General features: G+C 37.4%; 1 protein-coding gene across 10 annotated transcripts in view; it reads right to left on the bottom strand.

Annotated features, from left to right (window-relative positions):
• LOC137268015 (activated Cdc42 kinase-like) overlaps positions 1-17598 on the bottom strand; it is a 155426-nt gene that overhangs the window by 36833 nt on the left and 100995 nt on the right. For 2 of the 10 annotated variants that reach the window (XM_067802507.1, XM_067802508.1), the window contains exon 1: positions 10585-10906. The exons of the other annotated variants lie outside the window; for them this stretch is intronic. In XM_067802507.1, coding sequence (XP_067658608.1) covers positions 10585-10602 — 18 coding nt within the window. In that variant the 5' untranslated portion in view covers positions 10603-10906. Of the gene's footprint in view, positions 1-10584; positions 10907-17598 lie in introns of those variants that run through there. 10 annotated transcript variants of the gene reach the window in all.

Below are 17598 nucleotides of genomic sequence, written 5' to 3'. Positions count from 1 at the left end.
GCATTCACTATGTTGTCATGATTTTCGAAATATCTAAGAAGTTTCATTTTTAGGTTACAGTGAGAGTGTTATCTTGCAAGGCCATGAGTAACGTGTTTCCATTACATATGAAGTTACTTCCTTTCAGGATGTGGAACGGCTCATCATCACAAACAATGATTCATGCTTCCATGTTTGTATCTATCATCCTATCACCACCATCTTTTGAACACGAAAGTCATCATAATAAATATTGTGCAACAACATTCATATATTTTTCGTCATCATATCTTAGAGTTTGCTTAAGATGATTGTCATACATGATGAAATGACAGGCCTTGAATAATCTCACAGCTGGCTTTCATATACACTATATATATGCCAGTTATTATACTAGTGATTAAATATGTTGTAAAAGGTGCTGAAAGAAATATATATGTGGCAAATTAAGGAGTTCGGTATTTCAGTTCAATACATTCAGATTGTGTGAGCAAATAGTATGTTTTACATAGACATAAAACAAATGTTTATTTTTTTACAGTTGTTGACAGCAGATGTTATATTGTGGTAGCAGGGGTAAGGCTATGGTCCCACACTATTCTGACAAGATTACTGAGGCAAACAGATGTAACTTGTCTGCCAGCCATGATGAAGGGGTTGTGTTTTGTCACTGTCAGCACTTTTTGGCTTATCCTAGTAACCTGCAGTAACTGTACTAACTGGGTCAAGGTCAGAAAAAACCTGTCCATATTTATCCTGTTTGTGTAACAACTTATTCCCTTCACTAATATACAATGTCATAAAAGTCATGAATTGCCAACCAGTTCACACCTAAGTAAGAACAGATATAGACAAAAGATGGTGAGATAAATTGGTGTATAACATTACTTACGACATGAATGCTTGCATGCATGAGTGAGCTACAGTCTACTTGACAACAGACAGTTTTATAAGGCTAGTCCACAGAGAAACCCTTTTGCTGTATATTGTTTGATTATTTCAAGGGTATTTTAGTGAAACACTCAATTTTCAGCTACATTACATTTATCAGGTCTGAACCTAACAAACCAGTGATTGACATCATGAGCACAGATGTCCAAAGCTAGGACATGATGACATGTGTCAAAGAAGTCAGTGATCTTCACCATCTACCATCTATGTTTTTAACTCTGACATACACTTTGAGTCAAAACCAGTCACTGTTTATCTGTCTAAATTCTCAGTAGGAGGCAACAAGAACTATCATGTTTTAAAGTCTTTTGGTGTGATATGACTAAGACAGAGAGTTAGTATTTCAACATCATTCCAGTCAGTTTATCCTACATCAGTGAGTGAGTTTGGTTTTGCACGACTAGTAATACCATGATGGGAGACACCACAATGGGATTCACACATAGTACCCAGGTGGGAAATCAAATCTCAGCCTTCAGCATGACAGACCACTATGGAGACACACACTGTATTATAAAATTAAAGACTTTTCTCAATTTTCAAAATTAAATAATTTAACACTGACATTATAAATCTGAGTAGTAATTAAGGACAGGTAATTTATTACAATGATGGGTAATGAACAAATGTCAATTAAAATAATAATCTAGGTGTCAGCAGAATGTGACAGAACCAACGCCACTCCCACTGACACGCCCACAGCACACCCGTTCCATAATAAACAACCAGTCCCTTGTGCCAATTTCAATACTAAACAACTAACCTCCAAAGTCTAATCTCTGTATTATATACTTCACTTAAATACCAACACGCCACCAACCATCTGCTTAGCAAATAACCATTATCACAGCACTTAACATGTCCTCAGACAACAAACCCCAAGACTTTCCTACCGCAACTACGACACACTATAACACAACCCTCGTCACGGATGTACCTGGTGACATTGTTAAGGTGGGGGAGCCCTACCCTGACACCCACAACAATGGCAGCATGTGAACATCAGTATTGACGAATTGATCAAGGTCAGCCTGCTCCCATACTGACAAGAGCATTCCTATCATGAAACGCATATCCTTCCTCAGCATATCAACAACAAAACACTGTCATGATTTAAGTCAAGATAGATCATGAACATGGGAAAACACAGCATAATACTGGCTGAAACAATAGGTGGAGCAGCCATGAGGTGTCAATTCCATCTGTATGGAAATTGACATATTTACATGTACATTGCCCTGTTTTACCTGTTTTGGACTATCCAGTGACCTCAAAAATTACATAAAAACTGACTATACAGTATGATGGATTCTCTAGAGAATAATTATTTCTTTATATCATAATTCCCAGATTTCATAAATAACACAAACAAGTAGCCCCTTTGAAGACAGGTTCTAAATTTATATAGACTTATCAATTACGTGGCCAGAACTGCTGTATCTCTGTGGATTTATTATTCAGTGCAGACTTGCAGCAAGGCTAGGTATAGCTGTCCTTGATTATCGTCATGGCAGATCACAGAGTGCACTACATGGTATCCAAACCTTAACAATGTCTCAAATTATCGAAACATCTTTAATGAACAGATCATAAACAACAAAAGGCTCAAATTAAGTTCATCACCATGAATTAAACCCACATACACAAATGGTATTAACATGCTTACGGACATGTGAATTGTTCTGACATAGTGAGCTACAGTTATGATCTGTGCCATTACTCAACTCTCCCACTTAGCTTCCTAATTGGCGGATCGGTTTATTAGTACATTGTAGTGGACTGAATCAGGTCATTACAAGTAAGTGGGGGATATGTTCTCAATTACTATCAAGCCTTACACAAGTAATGAGGTCAACTGACAAACATTTCCTGCATGCAGCTAACACTAACATCATTCTTATTCCCTGAAGACTCTGTGACCCAATTTGTTAGTTTAAACTGTTGATCCAAATGTATAACTGCATAACCCAAATACCCCAAATTCTAAAGGTCTAAAAAGATTCTTCATTTATCTGAGAGTTCCGGTCAGAGGGTGAAGGCCAGAATGGAAAGATCTCAGTTGATGTTCCACTCTTGTTAAACATGACTAAATTGACCATTATTCAGAGGTTACAGCATGTAAGCTGGCAATACGTGTGATCTGATGATGTGTGCTGAACTGTCGATGTGTGTGATGTCTTTATCACACTGTGTGACATGGCAGTGCGATTTTGTTTTCAAATGTGTGAGATGATGACCTGATGGTCATGCTATCACTCACTGGTTTACTTGTCACAGATCCAACTGTGTCCAGGCAGCAGTGACACTGCTGGAATATTGATAGAGACATGTAACAACATTCAATCACTTCTCTAGTCTGTCATTAAACCCTGAAGCAAATATATTCAAGAAAGCACAAGCAAGTCTAGAAAAATTGTCCATTAAAGTCTATAAGTCTATAAGATTACTTTTTTTATTCTGATGAACTTTTTTTCCTGTAATATATGTTTATTTCAGAGACAAGCTGTTAGTCTATCGCTTCTCATTCCTCTGCCCAGTTAGATAACAAAGATCGAATAATTTCCTGGCCAGAGATTAGAATCAACACAGCAGAAGAGTCACACTTAGCTAGCCTGTCTTCTCGGAAGTCCACTTCCTACTCAACCCTAAATTCAACGTCAAACATGACCAACTCAACTGCAGGAATATGATACTCTATGATGAATTGTCTCTTCAGACCAAAATAAGACTAAATAAAAAAAGTGAAATGTTTCTCAGGCATCGGAGCATCACTTTTATTTGTGCACTCAACATTTTTTAATTGCCATCTATAAAAAATAATTTTGACTTTGCCACATCCCAATTATCCATTTGTGCACTATAAGGATGAATGTCTGTAAGAACGAGTCCGACTGAATCTATAACTCATTGACTTTGCCACATCCCAATTATCCATTTGTGCACTATAACGATGAATGTCTGTAAGAACGAGTCCGATTGAACCTATAACTCATTGACTTTGCCACATCCCAATTATCCATTTGTGCACTATAAGGATGAATGTCTGTAAGAACGAGTCTGATTGAATCTATAACTCACTGACTTTGCCACATCCCAATTATCCATTTGTGCACTATAACGATGAATGTCTGTAAGAACGAGTCTGACTGAATCTATAACTCATTGACTTTGCCACATCCCAATTATCCATTTGTGCACTATAAGGATGAATATCTGTAAGAACGAGTCTGACTGAATCTATAACTCATTGACTTTGCCACATCCCAATTATCCATTTGTGCACTATAAGGATGAATGTCTGTAAGAACGAGTCCGACTGAATCTATAACTCATTGACTTTGCCACATCCCAATTATCCATTTGTGCACTATAACGATGAATATCTGTAAGAACGAGTCCGACTGAATCTATAACTCAATGACACATGCTAAACATTCCTAGCTGTATTTCTGAGAGAAAAATGTAAAAGTTTGTTCCTCCCTCGTTACTGTTTTTTATCAAAAATTAAAAAAGAACTCCTGACACCCTCATCACTTTTGAAAAAAATGTGCCTGAGAAATATTCTTTTAGGCAGCCTTATAATCTGGAAAACTCATCATGATATTGAATGTATTATGAAGGCATGTTCAGTTCAGAGCAATAATGTAAATGACTTTTGTTGTATTGTTCAATATTAACCCAGAATACTGAATCATTTCTATAGGACTGCTTAATAACCCCGTCTAACCAAAGCACTGGCACTCCTTGTGACGCGGTGACAGCATCGTACATAATACAATGCTGGGATCAGCCTCTTATAGAGATAATGCTGTCACGTCCTCCGACAGAGAACATGTTAGTGCATCCTCAAGCGTATCACAATGTTTGTGATGCCTTCCTATTAAACACAATATCAATGACACCTTCCTTGTAAACACAATATCTGAGACACCTTTCCAGTAAACACAACATTTGTGATACCTTACTATTAAAGACAATATTTGTGATACTTTCCTAATAGAGACAATATTAGTGACACCTTCCTAGTAAACATAATATTAGTGACACTTTCCCAGTAAACACAATTTTGGTGATACCTTCCTAATAAACACAAAATTAGTGACACCATCCTAGTAAACACAATATCTGTGACATGTTCCTATTAAACACAATATTAGTGAAACCATCCTATTAAACAGAATATTTATGACATGTTCCTATCAAACAGAATATTAGTGACACCATCCTATTAAACACAATATTTGTGACACCATCCTATCAAACACAATATTTGTGACATGTTCCTATCAAACACAATATTTAAGTGGCACCATCCTATTAAACACAATATTAGTGACACCATCCTATTAAACACAATATTTGTGACACCATCCTATTAAACACAATATTTGTTACATGTTCCTATCAAACACAATATTAGTGATACTTTTCAAAAGAACACACCATCCTACTGACACATTCTTACTGAACCAAAAAATAGTGACACCTATAAATGCCATTGGTGACACTTTCTCCAAGAGCACCATGCTTGTGACACCTTTGCCAGAGCACAGTATCAGTATAAGAGATGTCTTCTTAAAGGAAACAATAATTACAAGCTACATATTCCTTGAAACACAGTATTTGTCACTCATGCCTACAAAACAATATAACATTTCTTGAGAACTAAATACTCCTAACACCATACTTTGTGAAACACTGCCAGTGACACCATCCAAGCTATATCAATTTTCACTACACACTGCTGGTATATTGAAGGAATTCATTAAGCCTGGACAAGCCCTGGATAAACATTGCAACATTTCCTGTGTTATCTGGACCATGCAAAGTGTAGTAAACTAATCTGTAGATTGTGATAAGTAGTAAACTTAAATGGAAGATGTAGAGAGTGAGTGAAAGATGTTTAACCTGCTTTTAAGCAATATTCCAGCAATCTCACTTTGAGGGACACCAGAAATGGGCTTCACATATTCTATCCATGTGGGGTATTGAACCCTGTGTTAGGTGCCACAAGTGAACTCTTAAACCACCAGGCTACCCAAACACCCCTCCAGAACATGGAAAGTGCAGTTAACTTATCTGTAATGTAAAGTATAGCAAATTTATCCAGAGCATGTGAAATATAGCAAACATATCCAGAGTTGTAAATTACAGCAAACTTATCCACAGCATGTTTAGTATAGAGAATGTGATGTTTAGTGGATTCATACAGAGCATGTGAAGTATAGCAAATATATCCAGAGCATGTTAAGCATAGCAAACTCATTCAGAGCATGTCAAGTATAGTGCATTTATCCAGGGCATGTGAAGTATAGCAAATATATCCAGAGCATGTTAAGCATAGCAAACTCATTCAGAGCATGTGAAGTATAGTACATTTATCAAGAGCATGTGATGTGAAGTATAAGTACATCTATCCAGAGCATGTGAAGTATAGTACATCTATCCAGAGCATGTGAAGTATAGTACATCTATCCAGAGCATGTGAAGTATAGTACATCTATCCAGAGCATGTGAAGTATAGTACATCTATCCAGAGCATGTGAAGTATAGTACATTTATCCAGAGCATGTGAAGTATAGTACATCTATCCAGAGCATGTGAAGTATAGTACATCTATCCAGAGCATGTGAAGTATAGTACATCTATCCAGAGCATGTGAAGTAAAGTACATTTATCAAAAGCATGTGAAGTATAGCAAACTAATCAAGAGTATGTGAGGTGTCGTGAATTCATCCATAACAAGTGAAGTATATCAAAGTTATTCAGAGCATGTGAAGTATAGTACATTTATCCAGAGCATGTGAAGTGTAGTGAATTCATCCAGAACATGTGATTCTAAGTATAGCAAAGTTATTCAGAGCATGTGGAGTACAGTACATTTATCCAGAGCATGTGAAGTACAGTGGATTCATCCAGAACATGTGAAGTATAGCAAACATATCCAGAGTTGTAAGGTATAGCAAACACATCCAGAGCTCTTCACATGCTCTGTAGTACAAGTATCTGGAACATGTACTACACCACACTGATCTGAGGCACGTGAAGTGTAGGAAATCAGGACTTCCTGAACCAAGCCCCTGAGTCACACATCATTATGGAATCCGTCTCCTGTGGTCAGGGAATGTTAGAATCATAGCTACAGTCAATATTTGTGGACAAAGACACAAATCAAAAGATAACAGACACACCGTTGATCACGGGATATTAATAATATGGGCCTCCTTTTCAAACATTTGAACACTTCACTAATACCGCTTCATTTACTCACAATCTGCACTTGCTAAATATTTCCTTTCTGGCAAAATACATAAAGGCAAGCCGTGAAAGAGATCTGTGCATCAGTTTTGTTCTAAATGTATCCGGGCTGTTGATTATTATGATGATGATGAATATAACACTATACACATCAAACAATAAACATATTCATAAACAAAGTCATATTTCAACACTGAAGATTCAATTGGGTGCAGTTGTGGTGGCCTAGAGGTTAAAACGTTCACTTGTCATCCTGAAGCCCTAGGTTTGATTTTCCACTTGAATGTAATGTGTGCAGCCCATTTCTGGTGTCCCTGCCACAGTGTTAGTGGAATATTGTTAACGTGACATATTCACAGTGATGCAATAAATCTTTCTCAAACCAACTGAATTACATACAGCCTTGCTTGACGTTAACATACTCCATTACACTTGCTACTGACCAATGTCCTACATTTATACCTCTGACACCCAGAGATACATCAAAACAGACACTCTGACAGGTGGTAAGTACACAAGACTCCTGCTATTAATCATGTCACAGCTTGACCTACTTTCAGCGGGGTAAGAAAGTCAATTTCATAACTCATCCAGATGAACATCTTGTCCATGAAATTAACATATCTCACACAAAAATACAGTAGTCCTTAAATTCTCTGAAAAAGTTACTGTAAAGGAAAGCCATGACCTGCCATATTTAACATGATCACTAAATTGTCTGATCTGGACTCGATTATTTACCCACAGCTGCCGAAAAGCTGGAATATTGCTAAAGAGTACAAAGCTTAAGTCACTCACTTATTTAAACCTGAAATTACATTTATCTAGTCTTGCCAAATATGAGACATGCATTGGTCAATGACTTTCTTCAGAAAATGGAAATAGCTTGTCAAAAATACATGTACTGAAATTAAAATAATTATTTAATCCCATGAAAAGTGGTTGCAATACCAAAATACCACATCATCCGAAGGGAAACAAGTCCCCATGTGACAATAATACAATATAACACTACACTACACTACACTACACTACACTACACTACACTACACTACACTACACTACACTACACTACACTACACTACACTACACTACACTACACTACACTACACTACACTACACTACACTACACTACACTACACTAATGCAAGCCTACAATGTTTACATCATCCCACCATTCAAATGGAAAAATATACTCAAGCCTTCAGATATGACAGGTTGATTTGAAAGTTAAAAACTTTCACTGTTGACGATGAATACAGTTACTACAAGCAATTTTGACTGAGTGAGAATGGTTTTACGCTGTTTTTAGCAAATATTCCAGCAATAACATGGTTGGGGAAAACAGAAACTGGCTTAACATATTATGCCCAAGACTAACAGCTAGTCTCAGAAATGAAGACATTTTACAGGAAATAAAAGCTTTTAAATGAAATAAAATATAATAGAAAAGAATCCAGAGACTTTCTTCAGTTTTTTGCCACACATTCTAGACTTGTATGGAATGTACTGGGTATACTTGTTAAGGGGTCTGTACAACAGACTCATAAATTGTACCCATGTGGGAAATCGAACCCTTCAGCATGATGAGGGAATGGTATAACCACTAGGCTTGCCCAAGTAACCAAGAAACTGACAGAACATCATTCTAACATAGAAATATTTATGCATCATGTATGTAACGTTCATGTGCCAAATATTTTCCTGTTTTGGTGGTGAGCAAGCATTGCTTTATAAGGCAGGTGACACACTTTGGGACAGGCACAGTATACAACACAACCTGCTAAATTAAAAACAATCTCCAGGTCTCAGTGCACACAGTCTTGCTGTGTTAATGTGTTAGTCTGTGTCCTGTGGTGAGACATTCTATGACACCTTGACAATGCACATTAATGTCACAGATGTTCAGCCACAACTAGACTGTCTCAGAAGTCCATTTACCATACAATTCACCCTACTGAAAACATTGTTAGCTCAAAATCACTATTATCAAACAAGGCTATTACACAGATATTAAACAACCTTTTCAATCAATCTGCTATTCCATATGCACAGGAAACAACCAAAATATTACAATCATTGCGAAATCTTGATATACCCTTGCATGTATTTTCAGCATCATTCACCCCAAAAACCTTGACAAATAGTTTGCATTTGCGTGTTTCTTCATTTTATTTATTACAGTGTCAATATCTACTAGAAAGATCAGAAATTACCCAAAAATGAAGAAATAAACAGGTCAAATACACAATCATACTTGACACAAAATATTTCCTTGTCTTGATGCTTGAGCAAAAAGATAATAGTTTGTAAAACAGACCACTTTTCTTCAAAAATGTCACACGCAAAATAGTTTGGTAAACAGTGAAAACTGAAAACAGAACCTAAACTGAAAAGCAGACTGATAAAAATGTGCCAGATATTCACCAAGTTCAGTGCAGAGTTGGCAAGAATATCACCGAAAATCATAAATCCGGTGAGTAATCATTCAGTGTTCTTGACCAAGGAGATCTGTTTGCCTCTGAACTACATAATGTTTATCAAATTCCTAACCGCCAGCTCACAGAATAAACATCACAATGCGAATTTTGACCATGGCTGGTAAAATGGACATTTTTCACAGCTAAAAATCAGAAATGGAATGTGAAAATACCAACTGATTGCATTGATGAAATCATATAGATTTACAGCATCAAAAATTAAGCAGTAAAGCATTGCATAATTCATTAATGCATTGAAAAAACAATCCAAACCAAATTCCCCATCGTCTATTTCAACCCGGTCTGCTATCCATACCACCACAATATTGACTAGCCTATCAGTAACATAGAAACGCACATGTTTCCGTTTCATCATACTACTGCATTAATCAGGACTCAAGCATGTAAGCTTCGGGACGATGATTCACGCCGTTCAAATACAGGACCAAAATTCCGGACAGGAGATGACGACGTTATCAAATACCAACTTACGCATGTAACTAGCTTTGAGCCCATCTTATCCAACTGAAATGAAACCGGCACAAATTTCCAAAGGCATTGTGAATGAGAAAAACACCTTGTCCAGGAGTTTGAAGTCTTCTCCCACAAAAGCAAAAGCTGACTGGACTCTGTGTCAACATTGACTTGAGTGAGAGAGGAAATAAAAAAACATTTAGCCACCATGCTTGAATGACAGGTTGTATCCTAGCAGGCCGAGAGACGCTCAAACAAACCCTATAATGGTATATTTGAAGAAATCATGGGGGGAATTTACTCTGTTCTCAACCTGAATATTGGCCGTTATGTTACATATACAGCAGGGAACTATGAAGTGTTCCTTTGATAGCCATGTGGAGAGTTCAGACAAAAAAGACTACAGTAGCAAACTTGCATAAACCAGTGTTAATCTACCAACCCGTTTTATGAAGTTCATGATCAGAGATTAGGTAATCCAAACACAATTCAGCTAATCCAGTCTGTCCTAGTGTGAGGAGACCCGAACATCACCATTAGGAAGCAACAGCCAGTCTGCCTTCCATTGTAGCTTCACAACTGCTATCAAACGACCTTCACCTCTGAATAAATCATTACTCGTCTGGAGTGACAGAAGGTTGTGATGCTTTGAGCCGATCCCTCTATCTCGTTATGACGTCATGGTCCTGACTTTACCCACTGTTAAATTTAACATAGTTTGGCTAAATGACAAAGAAGGGTTTCGCTTGACTTGCTATGGCTGTGCCAGGTATGGCGGCTCCCTCACAATAACGCTTAGAATGACACGGTGACGGCTCAGGCTTTAACCAGTGGATTTGACACAGGGTTTTCCTTTATGATTCAGTGGAGTCTCTGATTAGCCTCAGGTTAGAGCTAAGACTGTCCACCATTCAAGGATTTAAGGAAGGTTAAACTGATGCCTAAAACCTCTCTCTGACTTGCCCTACATTTAGCTCATTAGTGCTAATTTCCATGCTCATAAATCAAGTTTCATAGTCAGTGAACTTGTACAAATTATTAACAGTCCCAGATTTCCTAATACTGGACAATAGAGTCTGTTGCTGTAATGTTAGATAATTCTTTAATGTCTTAGTGGTCAGTGCGCTTGTGCAAATTACCACTACTTGATCCTAAAAAGTAGACAATAATGTTCATGGCTGTAACAACAAATAACTGACAAAAAGGATCAAATTGACTCCTATGGCTCCTGTTTAAAATCTACTGAAATGAAATAAACTGCAATACAGCAAAAAGGCCATCTTTAATGAGACACTATTCAAATATTAGCAAGAGCTAATGGAGTTAACTGCCAAAAACAAATATTCTTCAGATGTATTAATATTAGTCTGTTATACTTAAGACAAGTCGGCTTGCGACCAGTGTGTATAACTACTGCAAATATGCAAGCTGGAGGTGACATCACAGAGGAATGAGGTTAAAGTTGAAAATTTAACATGGACAAGTGAATTCCAGCACGTAACTTTCAAACTTCGTATGGGGCAAAACAAAACTCTAAACAAGGAAAAGTATCGTCAGTTATCAGAGTGGAGTTCTCACTATCATGGCCTTCCTGGAGGGGCTTTATAAATAGAAGGGGACTGATTCGGTGAAATACAAAACCACCTCCAAACCCTCTTATCATAATGTACCAGACCAACATTTTTTTTTCAATGCCCAAGCAGAAAAAGGCGCTTTGACAGAGCGTTCTTTCAGAGAGCCAGATGCATTCAGACTACATGAACATAACGCTGCATGTATCCCCATGATGTGGAGGAACTGTACATATCTTCTTCAAAATGTTCTGTCTAGCGTGATAAGAACTGCCCAACACTGCTTATTTAGCAGTTGTGTCAGCTGTGATGGTTTAATATCTAAGAAAGAAATGTTTGTTGGGATCTGCTTTATTGTGATAAGGCTCGCCTCTTTTAAGTTCATTTTAGCCACTTAGCAATTAAGATTTTGATGCAAAAATATTTTCAAGGCTGTAAATGGTTTACTCTGGTGCACTGAAGGCTCAGCAAGGATGAACATGCCTCCCCAAGCGAAGCAAGTAGCTTGACAATGGTAAAAGAATCTGTACTGAAAAGTCACACTCATGTTATCCATTAAGTTTGTTCAGTGCTGTACATCCTAACTTCTAACATGCCTCATAAAGAAATAATAATCATCAACCCGTGAAAATCTGGGTTAGAACTGACAAGATCGGGTTGTCAGGCTCAATGACTTGGTTGACTGTATCCCAGTTGTGCAGATCTATGCTCATGCTGTTGATCACAGGATTATTAAGCGCAGATTTACATACCGCTGTCACATATCTGGAATAATGCTGAATGGTCAAACAACAATGAAACCAAACAATAATTACCACCACCACCACCATCATCATCATCATCATCACCATCATCATCATCATCATCATCATCATCATCATCTTCAGTGACCAATGAGTGAAAGAGTGTGGTTTCACGCCGTTCTCAGTAATATTCCAACAATGTGCTGGCAGGGGACACCAGAAATGGGCTTCACACATTCTGCCCATGTTGAGAATCGAACCTGGGTCTTCGGTGTGATGAGCGAACGCTTTAACCACTAGGCTATCCCACCAACCCACATCAGTGTAATTAGTTGACACCTTAAGTTCTTGAAAGGCCAAACATATCAACAGCAGTCAAAATTTCACCACATGTAACTTTGTCTAAACACTTGGAAGAAAGACAAATGAAACGTCACCAACACTATTCATATGATGTCAACTTCACAGTAAAGATCAACTACAATCAGTTCCATGAAGTTAAAAGACTAGTGTCACCTATAAATACTAAAATCTGAATCTCATGATCTCATATTTCTCACCTCTCTCACAGGGAACTGTAGTTAGACTGAGAGACACAATGATCTTATCAAACCTTGACACTTTCATGTTGTCATTCCAAAATGTCACATTTACAAGTCAAAATTATCTCCTGGTTTCATATTTTTATCCCATATGCTCACCTGTATATCAGACTTAATACAACAAAAATAATGATAACGAAAAATAATACAATATTACATATGAATACTGATTAATCAAGTAACAAAGATCAATTTTAAACATTCATGGATTCAAGGCAAAAAAATTATTCTCTTCATCCACAAACAAAAAACTTCAACTCCATGACCTATTGCTCTACTGTTCCATTATTGGACAAATTCTGATAAAAATTCTGCCATTAACTTTCCCTCCACAAGTGTTTTCCAAATATTCCTTGACTCCCCTGACCTAGCTAAGCCATGTTTCAGTAATCGGCACTGTGTGACTCTGCAAATATTTTGGTTTCGAAATTTGCTAATTCATGAGGGTGTTCCTCTTTGGCATAAACAAAAGAGCCTGTGGCTGACAAGCGGAAGAGGCAAGAGTTCTCTGTCTTGCACTGTCCTCTGACACCCTGTGCCACCCTGATGCCATTCTGTACCGCCCCACCCTGTGATTAGACCACGAGGATTAACTGTTATGGGACAACACTCGGAGATTTCAGTTGTAGGGACAGGACCTCTGTCATGGTGAAAAACGCTGGAATCGAGTGGGGAGGCCGGAAGCTAACATGAGATGAAATATGACACCTGTTGTCTCTTTGAAAAACTATAATGTGAAACTTTAGTTATAAGGTCTTTGTGAATATATTAGGTAGGAAGTGTCAGGTTGGGAGCATGTTAAAAGATTGTTAGTTCTTAAATGTTTTATTAAAAATCATTTGTGACGAGAGAGAGAGAGAGAGAAAGAGAGAGAGAGAAAGAGAGAGAGAGAGAGAGAAACTGGGCATGAGTCTTTAGTACTGGATACAAGTACTGTTGGGTTGTCTATTTCGGATTAAATTAGTGCAAAGCAAACTATGCTGTTTGTAGAAGAAAAAGTCATGGATCAGCTGCTCTAGCTCTACATCACTGGAAATAGTTTCCTCTTTTCACACTCACTTTTGTGTTGTTATTAGGCTGTAAATGTAAGACAATAATGCCATTCATGTTATTTCCTTCTGGGTAACCACATCAGAATACTTGTCACGCATGGGGGTGACTGTCAATACTGATCACAGAGACTGATAATGGATGAAAAAAGGTCAATCAATTCTTAATAAATATTGGAGAAGTAACGTTGTACAAAAATAAACAAATGTAAAGGAACTCACTGAACAGAAAACTACAAGAAAATGAATTGAAAGCAACCACTATTATTAGGGCATTATTACCATAATTTATCTCAACTAAAATACACAGAAGTGGTCAGGACTGAAACACAGTTTGCCATACCTATCAGTGAATTATACCAGTCAGTTTTTGTTATATCTCTGTAGAGTTTTGACACATACATGTTAAAGTTGATGGACAGATCTTGCACAAGTCTGAATAGGTAAACAAAAAATTAATCACAACAGCTTATGTACAGTGGGTTTGATGACAATGTCCATGCTAAAAATCATGGAAAATCCTTCTCATCAGTAATATTTCTGATCATAAATATTTTCAGTCAGGCTTGTCAAGACTATTGTTAATTAACAACTTTTGTTACAAGGTGAAACTGAATAGTTATGAAATATAGTTATGCTGACAAATGCATCTTATATTAATTATGAATAGGCTATAATCACCAAAGACCTCAATGTTTTATTCTGACACATGTCAATGTTGACCAGAAATTTTTGTTTAATCCAGACACTATCAGTTTCAAAGGAGGTCACTTCTGAAGTCTGCCGACCTATTGAACAAACTCAAAATAGTCAATAAAACCGAAATTAGCATGCAAAGCATATTTCCTCCCAGACATTCAACTGCCAAAGATAACTAATACTCCACTACAAAGGAATTATCATTCCATTCAAACTCTAGTGGAATGGATTTTGTGCTCAGTGAGGTTCAGAACGTTCATCTGCCCGAGTCTGTAAATGCTCAAATTGCTGCCCGTTGCTACCGATTCCCTCAAGAGCACCATGACTAATAGTAATTGTAAATCAATAATAGTTTTCTGTTTCCATGGTTACCTGGAGAATGCAAATGTGACAAAATTTCAGACATCATGAAAGATCTCATGATGCAGACATTGTGGCATGATCTTTAAACATGGAGACATATGATCCACAAAGCTGACATATTTCTATCGACATATAACATTGATGATAAATTTGTCTGTAAAGTAGCCAGAGTTACCTCCCTTACACTGTCCGTGGAGCAATATATGCCCACAATGTCGATGGCTGTCACTTAGATCCATCATCAATGTCCATGCTGCTGATATTTAATGTTCAGATTCCTACATTTTATGGCATGATTGTTTAGTAATGATCACAAGATATTGCATTTTCTATTTTCTTGAGGCATTGCCCTTTAAACACTCTATTATGTCTGACAAAAAATTAGGTATATTGTAGACTCATAACCAAGGAGATATAGACTCATAACCAAGGTGATATCAACAAGTTTGGAGAAATTCAAAATTATTTCTTGGAAACCAGCCAAATCCTGGTCTGTTCATAAATATTTCCCCCAAAATGTATTACAGAATATCCACAGGTATCTATTTGCACAGTGGTTCAAAATTTGGGCAACCGGGTTTGTTGTAAAAGATGACTGACAGAATCGGGTGGTGACAGGCTCATTCACTCTACTAAAGTCATTGTTTCCCAACTGTATAAATAATTATATTGTCTGGTCCAGATGAGATAATTTACAGACCACCATCATGGAGCTTGAATATTGCTGAGTCCTGTATTCAAGGACCTTCCAAAAAAATGTATTCAACATGGACTGTAAGTCTGACCAGCTGAACTCGTCCAGTTCCTTTCCTGGTGCCAGTAACAGGATTTGGGGAGTGTTTTGGGGCATCGACAGAGGACATAATGAACAAAAAGATCCAGCTGGACAATATTACACCTGCTTTAAGAACCTCAGTCAATACACAAAACACAAAGCGTCTCCATAATGTTACCAACTCCTTCAGCCTTAATCCAACAACAGTTACCTCCCCTTAACTATCACATAAGGATTGGGACTCAGTTCTGCAATGAACTTGTAATGCTCTATGCTATAATCATTATCAGTTTACAGGTCATACAATAGTCTCTTTCTAAGTCCCTGAACCCCATTACTACTTTCACAGATGTTCATGCTGTTGATCCCCGGATTGTCTGCTCCAGACTTGATTATTCACAGACTGCCGTAACATAGCTGGAATATTGCAGAGTAAGGCGTAAAACTTAACTCACTGACTATTTCTTGATTATTTCTATGGGTTTCCTTTCCAATGTAAATGGGATTATTTGTTGCTATCAAAGTTACATATTCAGAGACTAAGCATGAATCTAGTCAAAGAAAATCACTTTTCCTTTTTTCAAAGAAAAAAGACATCTGACATGCTTCAAAAATAAGTGATGTTATTTTCACTCGTGTGAACAATTAATCTTCAACTTCATAAGAATGGCCATTTCTTTATCTTAAATATTTCTGCATAACCAAAACAGGAAATATACTCTAAACAAGGCATTTACAGAGTTACATGTGTTCCTCATACAGACTGTTAGAGTATATACCCATCCCTTTGTGATTGAATCAGCTCGATAGCTATGATGACCTCGTTATTCAGTGCAAACTTCAAAGCCTGAGGGAAATCGCCTGATGGATAATGGCTGTTTAGCTGGAGAAGACAGGACCCCATTGGTCATTCCAATATTAGATGAAGATGATAACCTATAGTAACATAGTGTCCCATCATTACCAATCCTATGCCTTCGAGTTCAAAATATGAGAACCATTAAGACCAGAGCCACTCAAGATAAGATTCATAAAATATTGAGAGAGTGTAGTATTACGCCACTTTATTTGCTGCAGGAGACACCAGATATGGGCTTCATGCATTGTACCTATGCGGGAAACTGACGTCTTTGGCATGATGAGTGAACGATGTACTCACTAGGCTACTCCATCACCCCTTCATAATGTAAAGTTGATATGGAGCATATTGCGGAAATCCGTCTGGATATGAGTGTCACATCATATGTAAAATGGAATGATCACTAAACAAGGCAGCCTTAGCATGAGGTAAGCACTGCAGACACCTAACTGTGGAGCTAACTCCGAAAGTATCATAACACAAGCCAATCCTGGATTCGAACCACAGCCATAGATCCTGGCAGAGCCAAGGATAGGAACTCTGAAACCTGAACAACACAACATCACCAGATACAACTGATCTAACTGGGAACCAATCCACAAATCAATCCAGCCACTATAACAGTTGCAAATCTTTGTCAAAGAGTGGAAGCTATAATCACTTTAGTGTTAAACTCACTTTATGGAATTTGACTCTTCCCCCAAACAAAGATGACAACAAGAAATCTGTTTTTAGCTGAATACTTAATATTGTCATTAAATGGGGGCTTCAGTGGTTCTCAACAGATTTAGACAA

Source organism: Haliotis asinina, chromosome 16, assembly GCF_037392515.1.
Source record: "Haliotis asinina isolate JCU_RB_2024 chromosome 16, JCU_Hal_asi_v2, whole genome shotgun sequence".
Lineage (NCBI taxonomy): Eukaryota > Metazoa > Mollusca > Gastropoda > Lepetellida > Haliotidae > Haliotis > Haliotis asinina.
The sequence above is the reverse complement of the archived record's forward strand: the minus strand, read 5'-3'. Positions and strand labels throughout refer to the sequence as shown.